A 14,242-nucleotide genomic window follows, 5' to 3' on the forward strand; every position below is an offset into this window, starting at 1 on the left:
AATTTTTTTCTATTTTTCAAAAACGATTTATTATAAATGAAAAAAGATTTTATTTTTAAGTTTTGATAAAAAATTTATTTTAAATAAATGATTTTGGAATATAAGATACTTGAAAACTTTTAATAAATTCTTAACTTGAAATGAATATTACAAAAATTGAAATTTTTACCAAAAATATATGAAGTTACAATTTTTATAATATTATATTAACTTACAATGTCTTATAAACTTAAGTTATTTCTTAAATTAATCAACATTTTGTAACTCTATTATATACAGTAAATTATTTTTATTGGAATAAATTAATTTTTTACCTCACTAATTAACTTAATATCAAATATTTACATTAATTGCCATTCACGTTGTGATGATTTACTATTAAAAAAAATTTTAAGTTATTTTTTTTTATTTTTATGTTATAAAAGTATAAAAATTATAATAAATCAGAATCATTTTTTAAAAAAAATATATAATATTTAAATTTTAAAAGTCTTACTTATATTAAAAAAAATACTAAAAATGTAAAATTAAAGTGGATATTTGATTTAATAAAATATTTTAGTAATCAATATTCAGAATTGCAAAAATTTTCTAGAACATTAACGACTTCTAAAATTAGGCCTACTTATTCATATTTAAATTTATTAAATTTTGTTTATTTTTTAAAATTTTTTTATTTTTCCAGAATAATACATTTTTATACATCTATTAATATTTATTCATATTTACTTTTAATATTGATACATTTTTTACTTTAATGTCTGCAAAATTGTAGCAATTTTATTTTTACGAAAATTAAATTTAAACATTATGTGATATAAATTTAAAACTATTGAAACAAATATTCTAATCAAATTACTTAGTTGTTCTGATAATAGTAATTAAATAAACAAAATTTGGGTGGCATAAGTAAAATCTATCTTATTTTTTTGTTAAAACATTTAAATCAAATAAAGTTTTATAATAAATTTTTTATTATTTATTTTGTAATTAGAATTTTTTATCTTGATGTTTTTTTAACTGTAAGTAAATGTTTTTAATCTTAAATGTTAATCTTTTTTTAAGTTCATAGTTGTTTTCTCTTTGAAAAAAAATAAACATAAATACAATATTATCAATAAATTCTTTATGTAGATTGTTACTAGCAAAATAATTGGTAAATTTCCGATGTATTACAACAAATATAATTATATGATACTTACAATACTTAATGATGAAATTTATTTTTAAATAAGTACAAATTTAAAGAAACATTTTATACAAATTAAAATAGAATATTATCTAACAAATTAGATTAAAATATTTAATTTTTATACAAGTAAGAAGTATAGTTTATTTTTATACTTAATTTTTATTTGCTGCTTGAATATTTACAATAAAAGTTTTCTTTGACTTTACTAATTATTTTTTTTTTATTATCACTTTAAAATACAATAAATATATAAAAATATAGAGGATTTAAAAAGAATTATAAATAATTATATAACAGGCACATATTTTCTTAGAAAAAAAAACTTAAAAAAATAAAATTATAATTAATTTAATCTATAATTTAAAAAAAACGAATAAACATATAATAAAAATTTTTTCTAAACATACATCAAATTTATATTAATTTAAAATATATTATTTGATGAATGGATTTAAAAATAATAATAATAATAAAACATTTGTCATTATACTTTTAAGTTAGATTATTTACAAATGTAAAAAAATAATTCTTTAAATAAAATCAAAAATACTTTGATGTGTGGAATTTTTTTTGTATAGTTAAGTTTAAACAATATTTGAAAACTCAGTATGAGTTGCACAGTTAATGATAGTACTGAGAAATCTTCACCCAGTAGGTAAACGATATGTCTTTTTTTTTCCATTTATTGTCACATATTATATGGAGGCAAAAATTTATAAACAAGACGTTGTTTCTTTTCTGGTTTTTGAATGATTCCTTTTTTATAATATTGACGTAATGATCGTGATAATTTATCATAATTCATTTGAGCTCTATTTTTTCGGATACCCCAATAACGAGCTAAATGATGAGATGATTCAATTTTAAATGTTCCTTTAATAAACAAATTAATATTTATAATTATATTTTTTTTTTATAATTTATTACTTACCTTCATTTCTATCAACCCATCTAACACATGAACTATATTCATTAGGTTGATCTAAAAGTTCTCTAATAAAATGCCATAAATGAACTGTTCCTGAAGATCTTTGAAATGTAGTTGGTGTTACTGGATCAGAATTAATCTTTACAACATCATTTGTAACATTAACATTATTGAAAATTTCAACATTATTATTATTATTAAGACAATTACCATTAACAAAATTAACTGATTGTTTGACATTATCACAATTATAAATAGAATGTTTTTGTTCAGACATATTCATTGAAATATTTCCTTGAAAATATTCTGTAACTGGTGAAGAAGTATAATGTATTTGTTGATTATTTGGTTGAAGAATATTACTAAATTCATCTTCTTCATTATAAATAGATGAATTTGAAGATGATGCTGAATTTGATGGTGACATCATATTATTTTGAATATTTTTTGATATAGGTTGATTAAAATACATTTCAAAATTATGATTTCTATTAAATTCTAGTGATGATGATAATGATCCTGTTGAAGAGGGACAATATTGACGATTGTTATTAGGAATTGGAACCGGTGAAGTATTAATAACAAAATTTGTCTGATGTGAAGTTGGTTGATGTTGGATATGTTGAGTATTATTTTGATAAAAGTGTTTATTTGTAATATTTTGTTCATTAGAATATAATGTTCCTTTTTGACTTGGTAAAGAAGATGATTGTTGTTGCCATGAAAGGTCAGGATCTTTGCGATTTGTTTGATTATTAATTGATGTGGTTGTATTAATTGGTGTAATAAAATTATTAGCTGTAATATTAACATTTTGATTACAAGAATCAAATGCTGTTTTCCATAATTGTAACTGTGCATATAATGTTTCACCACTCTCTGGAGCTTTATGTAAAAATTCTTCTTGAGTCATTGATAATAAAATGCGACCTGATAGGAAAAGATTTTGAGGAATTTTTAAACGAAATTGTGTACACATTTCACTTATCCATTTTGTTGTATCTTGTACACTCCACATAGCTGGGTTATTTGGCAAATATAACCTCATACATGTACTATTTATATCTTGTACTAAATGTCTTAATATTAAATCTCTATACAAATCAACACCATTATTATTTTCTATTTTTTGTATATTTATATTTGAATTTTGATATGGAATATTTTTATAATACTGTACATTATTTTCTTCTTTTATTGTCATACTTTTTTGAATATTATATGGCATTTGATAATTGTTAACTAATTTATTACCTTCTTTATCAATTGTTTCTAACTCAGCAAAGACATCATCTGTTATTGTATCAGAATTGCATGAAGTTTTACTACTATCAGGTGAAGACATAAAAATATTATTATCATTGCTTAATCTATCATATTGCATATCAAATTCAATTGTTACATTTTGATGATTATTAATTGGTGGTGATAACCAAGAATTTTCATTTATTTGATTCATTTGAAGTGTCATTACACTAGAATTCATTGATTTACCATATGAAAAGTAACAGTAAAAAATAACTACTAAAAAAAAATTTTGTTAAATAATTTTATAAAGTAATTATTAAAATAAATAATAGAAAAAAAAAATTAAAAGTACAAAAATAATTATTAAACAATTAAATTATATAAGTGTTTTTCGGAAATATATCTACTAATAGGACAATATCATTTTTATCTTTCATTACTAAATAGTTGTGTATTTTCATTATTAGTATCACTAAATATTGGAAAAGTGAAAAACTTCTTTTTTTTTTAATTTAAAGTAGAAAGAAGCTATATAGGTATGTAGCATTTTGTTAAACAATAGACAAGGGGCAGTGAGGGACATGGTACGTAAAGAAATGAGCTTGCTTAAGTATACAAATGAAAATGTAAAGTCTATTTAATTAAATTTGTTTTTGTGCGCAAGGTATAATTTTTATAAATAAGTTATAAGAATTAGTTGCGGTCATCATTTTTTTTATTTTATCATTTGTACCAGGTTCATGAATACTAAAAAATTATTACAATGACATTAAAATATTTATATAAAATGAAATAAATAATTCTTTATTGTAGTAATGATTGAAGTTTATCAAAATAAAATTAAGTGATTCATTCGTAAAAAAAATAACATTATTGTATATAAAATAAAAGGACAATATAATATCAATACTATTAATATATATTCTAAAAAATTATATATAATTAATCATAATAAAAAAAAAATCTTAGTATTTAAATATACTTAAAAAATTTTAATTCTATATGTTAAAAAGATATGTAATCATATAAATTGTCTCATGATTTTTAAATATTAAATTTGGCCAAAAATCAAAATTACATAGTATAATGTAACAATTGTTTTAAAATTTTATAAGTAATTCTATAATAACTTCTTGTACTTACTACTTATCATTAAATATAAATATATATGTCGATGAATGTTACGATATAGAACCTTATGAAAAACTAATTTTATGAATGATAAGGTATGTATATGATAAATATATAATATAAAATGATAAAAACTTGATGAAAGAATTTTATATAATAATTGGAATACTAAAATATATTAACAATCATAAAATTAACATTTAATTTGCCAGAAAATTTATATCAAAATTTTTATAACAAAAATCAGTTGACATGTTTTATGATAAAAATTTAAAGCGATTGGTTGTGGTTTAACATTATCTAGTAGATAAAAATTTTTTTTATGATTACTAAGAATGTCAAATGATGAATATAAATATATATATATAAAATTAGAACTATATATAATATTTTATAAAATTGTCAATTGGTACCAATGTTAGGTGTTTGATAATTTGGTACAAAAATAAATGATAAGAAATATTATAAGCAAAATTATTAATCATTGATCACTCCATAAATATAATTAAAAATATAAAAGATAAAATAGAACAAAAAAAATAACAATAAAATATAAAAAAAATTAATTTAACAATAAATGTATAATTAATTGTTATATCTAAAAGAATATATCATACTAAAATTTATGTATTATAATTCAAATTATAAAAAAAAATCATTAAATTTCTTTTTTAAACTTTTTAAAGATTTTTTTACTATCTTAATTTTCTTCATTGATATTTTATCTTATACAATATTTCTTTATGACATATAAATATTAAAAATTTAATAAAATAAAAGTATATTAAAAATATAAAGTAATGAAAAGTGAATCTAGGATAACATGTCTACAGGTGTCTAAAAATAAGAAATTTAAATAGAGAAGACAAAAGTAGTCATCAACTAATTTATTTACAATACATTCAACAATATCCATAGAAATATATTTCGATACAGAGGGCGCAAAACATATTTAGTGAGCTCTACTTTTGATTTTCATGTTGATATATTTTATAATAGATTATTTAAAAGTGAAAAGATAGTTAAATAACACTTAAAAATAACTAAAAATGGGATGAAAGGAAAATTTGTAGAGGAGATATATTGTGATATAATTAAAGAAATAAAAATATTTTCTCTCAATCGTTATGACCTGTTAATTAATGATTTCTTAATCAAGAAAAAGAAACAAGCTTCATTCAACTATTTTTCTATTAATCGCTTAACCCCAAAATAAAAAGTAATTGTATTATAAGATTACCTTTTTCAGGTTAATGAAGTAGGGTAATGCAAATGAGTTTGAGAACAAAATATTTTAACAAAATATTTACAATATTTAATTTTAAAGTTTAAAAAAAATTTCTAAAATTTTTTTTTTTTATATAATTACATTTTATTGAAAATAAAATTTTTTTTTAATATTATATAAAGTGAAATCAACAAGTATAAGAAAAAAAAAATTTAAATTAAGGAATTTAAAAGAAAAAGGATAAAATAAAATATAAATGATTCATCAAAATAATCATAGTACAATATATGAATTATTTATATTATAAATTCATCTAAAATTAAACTTTTTTTTTAGTTCAATTTTTTTTTATATTATATTTTAAAGTACTATTATTAAAACTTATTATACCAACAACAACAAAAAAATTTTATAATAATAAGATATGAAATAATTATTTGTAATATATATTATATATATATATATTAAATAAAATACTTTTGTTTTATTAATTAAGGATATTAGATAATAATCAATAGTCAAAATAATATAAGTGTTTATTTTGACAAGAAGAACAAAATTGTAGATACAAGAAAGGAATATAACTGTTCAAATAGAAAGATAATCATAATATATTAAAATTAAAAGTATAATTAAATGAATAAATGTTGATATAGTTTGAAATATAAGTTAAAGTAATATTGTAAGTAGAAAGCTAAAAAGTTGTTTATATCTTAAATGATAATTTAATTTTTGTGATCTAAAAAATCTAAAGTAATTTATTAAAAAACCATTACGATTGTTGGAGAATATAATACTATTATATTAAAAGAAAAACAATATATATACATATATATATATCATATAAATGATTAAAAAAATGTAATAGTTCTTATGTCTTATATAAATTATTACTATTTCATGTAAATATTAAAGTATTTTCTGAATATTTAGTTTTAAAAATATATTTTTAAAATAATTTTTTAATTTTTGACGTAAATTACTAATAATAATATATTAAAAGCTATTTTTAAAAATACTTTTTATATACCCATAGTACTAAAATATTTTCTATAAAAATATTTATAGGATACAATTTATTTAAAAAATATTTTGTTAAAAAAAATCTTTTAATATATCTTAGTGATTAGCTACAAAAAAAAAATTAATAATATATTATATTATTATATTTTAAAGCTTTTAACAATTAATATATTTATATGGGTCATTATACATAGATAGTTATATTTATTGTCCTTATAAAATTATAAGAATATTGAAATAGAAAAAAATAATAATAATTTAATATTACGTAAAATGTAACTTATTTAAGAATTATTTTATAAAAATAATATTTAATAATGTATAAAAATATAAAACAATTTGTAAAGACATTTATAATATAAATTATAATATTTATAATCAAAGGTTACTTAATAATAATTATAAATATATAATTTAGTTAGAAAAAAAATAAAAAAAAAATATTTTCTTATTTAATTTTTTTTCTTCTTTTTTTTTTTTACTTGTATAATTGTTATGAAAGGAAAATTAAAGTGAAATCGAAAATGATGGCACTAAAACGTCATGGTACTTGTTATCTTTTAAGTTGTTTCTCCCATCTCTTTTTTAATCAACATCAAAAAATTTATTATCTTAATATGTTTCTTATCCTTGATATAATAAAATTATGCAGGTCACAAGGCATCTAATACAATAAGATTTTTATATTTTATTTTTTTGTTATACAACTTTTAATTTAACCATAGGCAATTGGCGAATGAGATTTGTTAAGATATTTAAATATATTATACATATATACATTAATTTATGAATTAAGATTAAATATAGTTGATTTGGAAAATATTTCGGTGCGCCAAAAGTTTCAAGTAAATTTGATTAACATTGTTTATTATAGTAGTTATTAAAAGTTTTAAAATATCTATCATACTCCTACTGTATTTAAATATAAATTAGAAAGAGTGAATTAAGATTTTTAATGATTAATGAATTTCCTTTTTAAAATTATATGACATAAGATAAACCATTTAAAAATGTGTGGAAATGGAATTACAAAGAAAGGTGGAAGGATAAAAATAAAAAGGTGAAGGCAGTTTTGATTAAAGAAATATCCATAAAACAGGTTAATATAATTTTACTTTCTATTTATTTTGAATTATAAATGTAATTTTAAATATTGTAATGTTAATTATTATATCATAAATTAAATGTCAAGAGACATATTTTATTATTTATAAATATAGAAGAATTTTATATGAATAAAAATATTGTATTCTAGTAAAAAGGGACAAATGAATAAAATAAAAAGTTATTAAAATCTTTATTAATAATATCTATCTTTTTTTTTATTGTTAATTTCAAAGATTAACTTTGAATTATAAAAATTTTTACCAATTGCATAATAAAAAATTTTTTTTTTTGCAAAAAGAGGATATTTTTAAAGTTCATTTTTGTTCTTTTGAAGAACTGGGACTGAAGTAGTAGTTTCTGGAACAGGTACTTGTTCTGGTACTTGTTGTGAAAGTAAGTATTCCTCAGCATCAGTAAGTTCTTGTCTAAGTTTATCAACATACTAAAAAAAAAAAATATTTTTTTAACAATTTTTATCATATTTTTTTGTTTACCTCTTGTGCTGTAAGTTGATCTTTCTTAACTCTACATTCTTGTTTACATTGTTCGTATGCTGAAGAAGCTTTTGCTTGTTTAGCAGCTTTGGCAGCAGATATTTTTTCTTGAAGAGTTAATGTATGTGCTGGAACTTCAGTTTCAGTGTGGCTTTCTTCTACAACTTCTTTAACTTGTTCTTCTACTACAACTTCTTCAACTTTTGGTTCTTCTACAACTTCTTCTTCAACAACTTTTTCAACTTTTTTTGTTTTTTTAGCTTTTTTTCCTTTAACTTTTTCAACTTTAGTTTTTTCAACTTTAGTTTTATCAACTTTTCCTTTTGGTTCTTTTACTTTTCCAGCTTTGTTTTCTTTTCCTTCAACTGCCTTGGAATTCTTACCTCTATTAAAAAAAAATATAAAATTTAAAATTAAAAAAAAATTTACTTCTTTCCACCTTTCTTTCCAGCTTCAGCAAAATCAAAGGTAATCAAAAGAACAATACAAAGTATAACAAGAAAATATTTAATATTCATTATTTTTTTTCTATCTAAAACATAAAAATTAATATAATAATATCATTATTATTAAAAATAAAAAATCTAAAATAGTAGTAGTAAAATCATAATATATATGTCTATAAATTTTAGACTCTTTTAAATATATACTTACAATTAACAACATTCTTATCAAATTTAATATCTTAAGTAGACGTCAGCAATGGAAATTATTTTTATAATTTTACTATCAATTATCACTTTCATTGTATATTTAAAATTCAAAATATACCTTATTCTTGCGTCAATACATCTTTATCGTACAAGCATTTCTAATCTTGTTATCATATCAGTAGTTTAAGTATACCTTTAAATTGTAATTAAAACAGCTAAAAAAGTATAAACGAAGGTACAAAAAAAAGAGATTTAAATTTTTTGACAGTCTATTGTATGAAGAATGACGTAAATGATTTTTATTACATTTAAAAAGTTGGACAAATTTTTATCATAATTTTTTTTATTAAAATAAAGTAAGAAATGTATATTTTAAGAAGAAACTTTTACATGATCCATATCAAAAACTGTTTCCTTACTGTTCTCATAAATACCATTTATAAAATCGGAAGTTGATGCTTTTTTACATATTGCTTGATTATTTATAATTTTGGGATTTTTAGAAGGTAGAAAACATTGAAGTCCAGATTGACAAGCACATGAATGTTTGCATGGTGAACCATCTGTCAAATCATGTAACACACAAATAGCTATTGGATCAGATGGTTTTGGATGTTTTACTCGATGGCAACATAATCCAGGTTTACATTCATGATGACTTTGACATGATGAACCTGCTAAACCATTTAATGAAATATTTTGTGATAAATGAAATGACTTCAAACGTTCTTCTTTTTTTGTTTTTTCTATTAAAATATTCTCTTCTTGTATATCTTTATCATTTTTTTTATTTTTCTTATGATTTTTTTTATTCTTAATATTGACTTTTTCTAATGTGACAATTCCTCTAATCTTCTTCTCTATTTTATCATTTCTCAATTTTTTTCTTTCTTTTTTTAAAAGTTTCTTTTCATTTTTGTTATTTACCTTTTGTAAATTCATTTTTTTAAGTTTTTTCTCCAATCGTTTGATTTTTCTCATCAAACTTCTAATACGATTCTTCATTTTTTGTCTCCAAAATGATAAAAATTTATATTTATTGTTCTCCTTATTTTCTTCTTTAATTTTTCCTTGTTTTTTAGTTTTTGTGAGAAATATGTTAAATGTCTTTTTATTTAAGTTATTTTTTAGTATTTCGGCATCTTTTTTTAATCCAATCAGTATTTTCATTTCCTTATTTTTTTCTTTATTTATTAAATTCGTTAAATTATTTTCATTTTTTTGATGCTTTTTCTAAAAAATTATGGTATTAAAAATAGAAAAAAATATTATATATATTTTTTTAAGATATTCTTACTTTATGATGATGTCCATCGACATGTTTTCTTTTCACAGTATCGTGATAACAATTGATTGAAATAATAGCAAATAAAAGGATAATGAAAAAAGTGAGAAAAAAAACTTTATATCGCGTCATAATAACTAGAAAAAAAAATTATTATTTTCAATGTATAAATAAACGATTCAAAAAAAAAATTTATGATTAAAATTTTAAATTATTAAAATTAAAAATAATTTTTATGAAATTATTTTTGATATTTTAAGAGAAATGATGAATAATATATTAAATTATTTAGAATAACTTTATAAATGTTATTATTTAATAAATTAGATATAATTTAAAATATATTAAAAATTTTTTTGAATTAAAAATCGATGTTTATAATAAAATATTACTTTTACTTTTTGAATAAATTTAAAATAAACTACCAACGAAAAAAAAAAGGCTTTATTAATTGTTTTAAGATATAAATTAGATTAAAAAATTACGTTGTACACTTTTTACTTTAGTTAGTGATACAGAATAGAAAATATAAAAGATAAAGTTTGTGATTTATAGAATAATCCCTAAACAATTTAAAATAGATAGCTTACAAATAATATTTTACATATTCAGTAAAATAAGAAGATAATAGTTGTAGTTTTTTTTGTTTGATGATGGCAATATTTTATATATATATATATAAAGATTAAGACAAACATTTTTCTTTAACTCTTTTTACTTAGAAATAAGTTAAAAGACCAACAAGTACAACTTTATAATTTATTATTATAAGTTGTAAGAAAAAAAATTTTTTTTTTTGTAAATGTTAAAATGATAAATTATTAAAAATATAATTATATAAACATATTTTAAATTTTTTGTTTTTACATTTAGTATATATTTTTTTAATTAACAAATAAATATATGTATTTAAAGGTATAATATTATCTTTAAAAATTTTATATTAAATGTTGTAATATAACATAAATTATAACCAAATTTACTTTATAAAATGTCAATTAAGTTTCATATTATAAATGGCAGATATATGAAACAAAATTAAAGTACTGAGAATGATTTAAATGTCATGGATGAATAAAAGAAATAATCTAAAAGGTAAAATAAAACTTGACAGTTATTACATAATACCTTAATACTTTTAAAGCATTCCTTTAAGATATCTTATTTATTCTTTCCTGCTTATTATGTATATAAAAAATTATTTTTAAAAATAATAATAAGATATTTAAATAGGAAAAAAAAAATTTTTTTTTTTTTGTTTTGTCGCTTCAATATTAAATGATTGGTAAGATAATGTGATACATATGAAATGTAATATCTTTATTTGTTCCAATATAAAATACTCATGCTTGATTAATTCAACTGAGACCAATAAAGAAATGTGAAAATAAATTTTAGTTAAATATTTTTGATTAGTTAGTTATTTATTTACATAGTATGTGAAAAATATGAGCCCAATAGATATTGAAAAATAGAAGTTTGTAAAGAAAGTAAAAAAAAAATTATTTAAATGTATTTAAAATTTTTAATAGAATAAAAACTAAAAGTATTAAAAGACAAAATCATACAGAAAAAATGTAATTATTTTTAAAAATTAAATAGTATTCAATCAATTTAGATTAATTATATTATAGAATATGGATTTAATTAACTTGTAAACAAATAGAAACATATTATTTTAATTTTTTCTTTCTAAAATGAGTATAGATATATCCATAAAATTTGTATTACTTCTTCCAGTCAAAATATGATTTCTTCCATTTTTATATTTAGCCCAAAATTCAAATGAATTTTTAGTAATGATATAGTCAGATATATTATTTATCGTCATATCATCATCTAAAATTCTATTTTTATCATCTTTTTGTGATAAAAAATGTATTAAATCCTGATAATTTACCATAGCTCCTGCTGCAGTTGTTGGACCATCAAAGCCATCTGTATTAAATGATATAAATCTAAAATTTCTTTTAATAAACATTTTACTATCATGTATTTCTTTAATTAAATTACTTAAAACTTCTAATACTAAATTTTGATTACGACCACCAATACCATTTTTATTGTTTTTATTTAATTTAATTACCCATTCTCCTCCAAATAAAAATGCTATTTTTTTTTGATTTAATTTCATCTTAAAAGTTGTTGATTTTGAGGTAATTAAAGATAAATCAATAACATCATTAATAATAAAATTTTTAATAATTTTACAATAATTTTCTCCCAATATACTAACATCTTTTTCCAATGAATCTGTAACAATTATTGCTTCATCAATTGATAAATCACTTGATGATGAAAGTAACTTGTCACGTAAAATCTTTAAACCCTTCATATTATTACCAATTATAATATTTTTAATTCTTTTATCATTATAAACAGTTTTATTTTCTAGATTATCTTTATCATATGCATATGATTTCATTGCCTTTAATATATGAGGTGATATATATGAAAAAAGATTAAGTTTTTTTAAAACATTAATAGATTCTTCATATCTATTAATTCTTCGACTTTTTCCATTTGTATTATCACTAATATATGTTGGTCCACTTGCAATATATTGAATAGGATCACCAACAATATCACTTAATATTAAAGAAATTACTTTTCTTGGATATAATTTTTCTCCCAATTGTCCACCTTTTAATGTACTTAAAGATTGTCTTATCTAAAAAAAAAAATTTTTTTTATATTAATAAAATTGTTATTAATTAATAAATTATATTCTTACAATATTAAGTTCACGAATATTTGCACCATAAGAAGATACTAATTTTGTTATATTATACTTTTCTTCTAATGTTACTCCAGGTATAGGTGATATCAATAAAGCTGATCCACCACCACTTATTAAAATTATAACAGTATCATTTTCTGGTATATTATTAATAAATTCATAAATTTTTTTTGTTGTTTCAAGTGAATTTTTATCAGGTAAATTATTTTTTGCTCCAAGATAAAAAGTAGTTTTTAAATTTGCAACTTTTGGAATAATAATATCATAAGGTATTGAAGCAATTGAAGATGATATATATTTACTTAATTCACTCTCAATACCTAAAATCATTGGTACGGCTGCTTTACCGAAAGCAATAACATGTATATTTTGTTTATAAATATCATTTTCATTTATAATATTATCCATATTATCACGAATACTTTTTATTACCAAATGTTTAGGATTCATTTCATTTAAAGATAATTTAATTATTTGCTTTAGGTAAAAGTTTTCATTTTGATTAACAAAATATGATGTTAATATAAAATAAATTAATACCAATATTGGAATTATACTAATGATAAAATAAAAAATTATGTTGTAAATAAAGAAAGGAGTATTTATCTTCATATTTTCTAAAGAATAAAATAAAAATGTTAAATTTTTTTTTAGGGGTAAGATAAATTAGAAATTATTATTTTATATTTTTCATTATTTGATATAATATAAATGTATTAAAGAAATAAAAAAAATATATATATTATAAAATATTGGAATGATAATAATGATATTTTAATTTATAAATTATTCAAATATATAATATGAAAAATAAGATACTTTAAATTTTTCATAGTATAATAGCAAAATATATCTAAGTAATTTAAAAATACATTACCTTTTTTTATTGTTGGAATTTTTTCTGTAGCATATTTATTGGTGTCTGTTATGCCATTTTTTGTATCATTCTCTTCATATTTATTGTCAAAATATTCATGATTAACTCTTTTTCTTATTGCCATTTTTTTTTTCTTCTCTTTTATTTTAATGTCATTGTGAAATATATTAGTAAAAGTAAATTAATTTTATAAAATAGAAATAAATTATCTCTATTCTTTTTGTAATTTGATATTGATTATAAGAATATCTTTAACAATTTTGTGTTTTTGATTTTTAAAATAGAAAATATTTTCACTATCTAGTAGAAGTAATTAATATAATATTTATTTAAATA

The 14,242-nt window shown here is 19.0% G+C and overlaps 4 protein-coding genes across 4 annotated transcripts; all 4 read right to left on the minus strand.

The window, feature by feature from the left end:
• Positions 1-1,880: 1,880 nt before the first annotated feature.
• On the minus strand, positions 1,881-3,606 carry SRAE_X000034200 (DNA-binding protein D-ETS-4; the record flags this gene model as incomplete). Its single annotated transcript, XM_024644676.1, has 2 exons — positions 1,881-2,065; positions 2,124-3,606. The coding sequence occupies 2 exons, from the start codon at positions 3,604-3,606 to the stop codon at positions 1,881-1,883; spliced, it is 1,668 nt and encodes a 555-aa protein (XP_024510211.1).
• A 4,558-nt stretch (positions 3,607-8,164) lies between these two features.
• Positions 8,165-8,869, minus strand: SRAE_X000034300 (Hypothetical protein; the record flags this gene model as incomplete). Its single annotated transcript, XM_024644677.1, has 3 exons — positions 8,165-8,299; positions 8,352-8,736; positions 8,781-8,869. The coding sequence occupies 3 exons, from the start codon at positions 8,867-8,869 to the stop codon at positions 8,165-8,167; spliced, it is 609 nt and encodes a 202-aa protein (XP_024510212.1).
• A 507-nt stretch (positions 8,870-9,376) lies between these two features.
• SRAE_X000034400 (Hypothetical protein) lies at positions 9,377-10,421 on the minus strand (the record flags this gene model as incomplete). The annotated part of the gene is made up of 2 exons (XM_024644678.1): positions 9,377-10,237; positions 10,302-10,421. 2 exons carry the CDS (start codon positions 10,419-10,421, stop codon positions 9,377-9,379), a joined length of 981 nt encoding a protein of 326 aa, XP_024510213.1.
• Positions 10,422-11,967: 1,546 nt separating this feature from the next.
• On the minus strand, positions 11,968-14,030 carry SRAE_X000034500 (Glycerate kinase; the record flags this gene model as incomplete). Its single annotated transcript, XM_024644679.1, has 3 exons — positions 11,968-12,960; positions 13,024-13,646; positions 13,907-14,030. 3 exons carry the CDS (start codon positions 14,028-14,030, stop codon positions 11,968-11,970), a joined length of 1,740 nt encoding a protein of 579 aa, XP_024510214.1.
• Positions 14,031-14,242: the final 212 nt, after the last annotated feature.

This window comes from Strongyloides ratti, assembly GCF_001040885.1.
Source record: "Strongyloides ratti genome assembly S_ratti_ED321, chromosome : X".
Taxonomy (NCBI): Eukaryota; Metazoa; Nematoda; class Chromadorea; order Rhabditida; family Strongyloididae; genus Strongyloides; species Strongyloides ratti.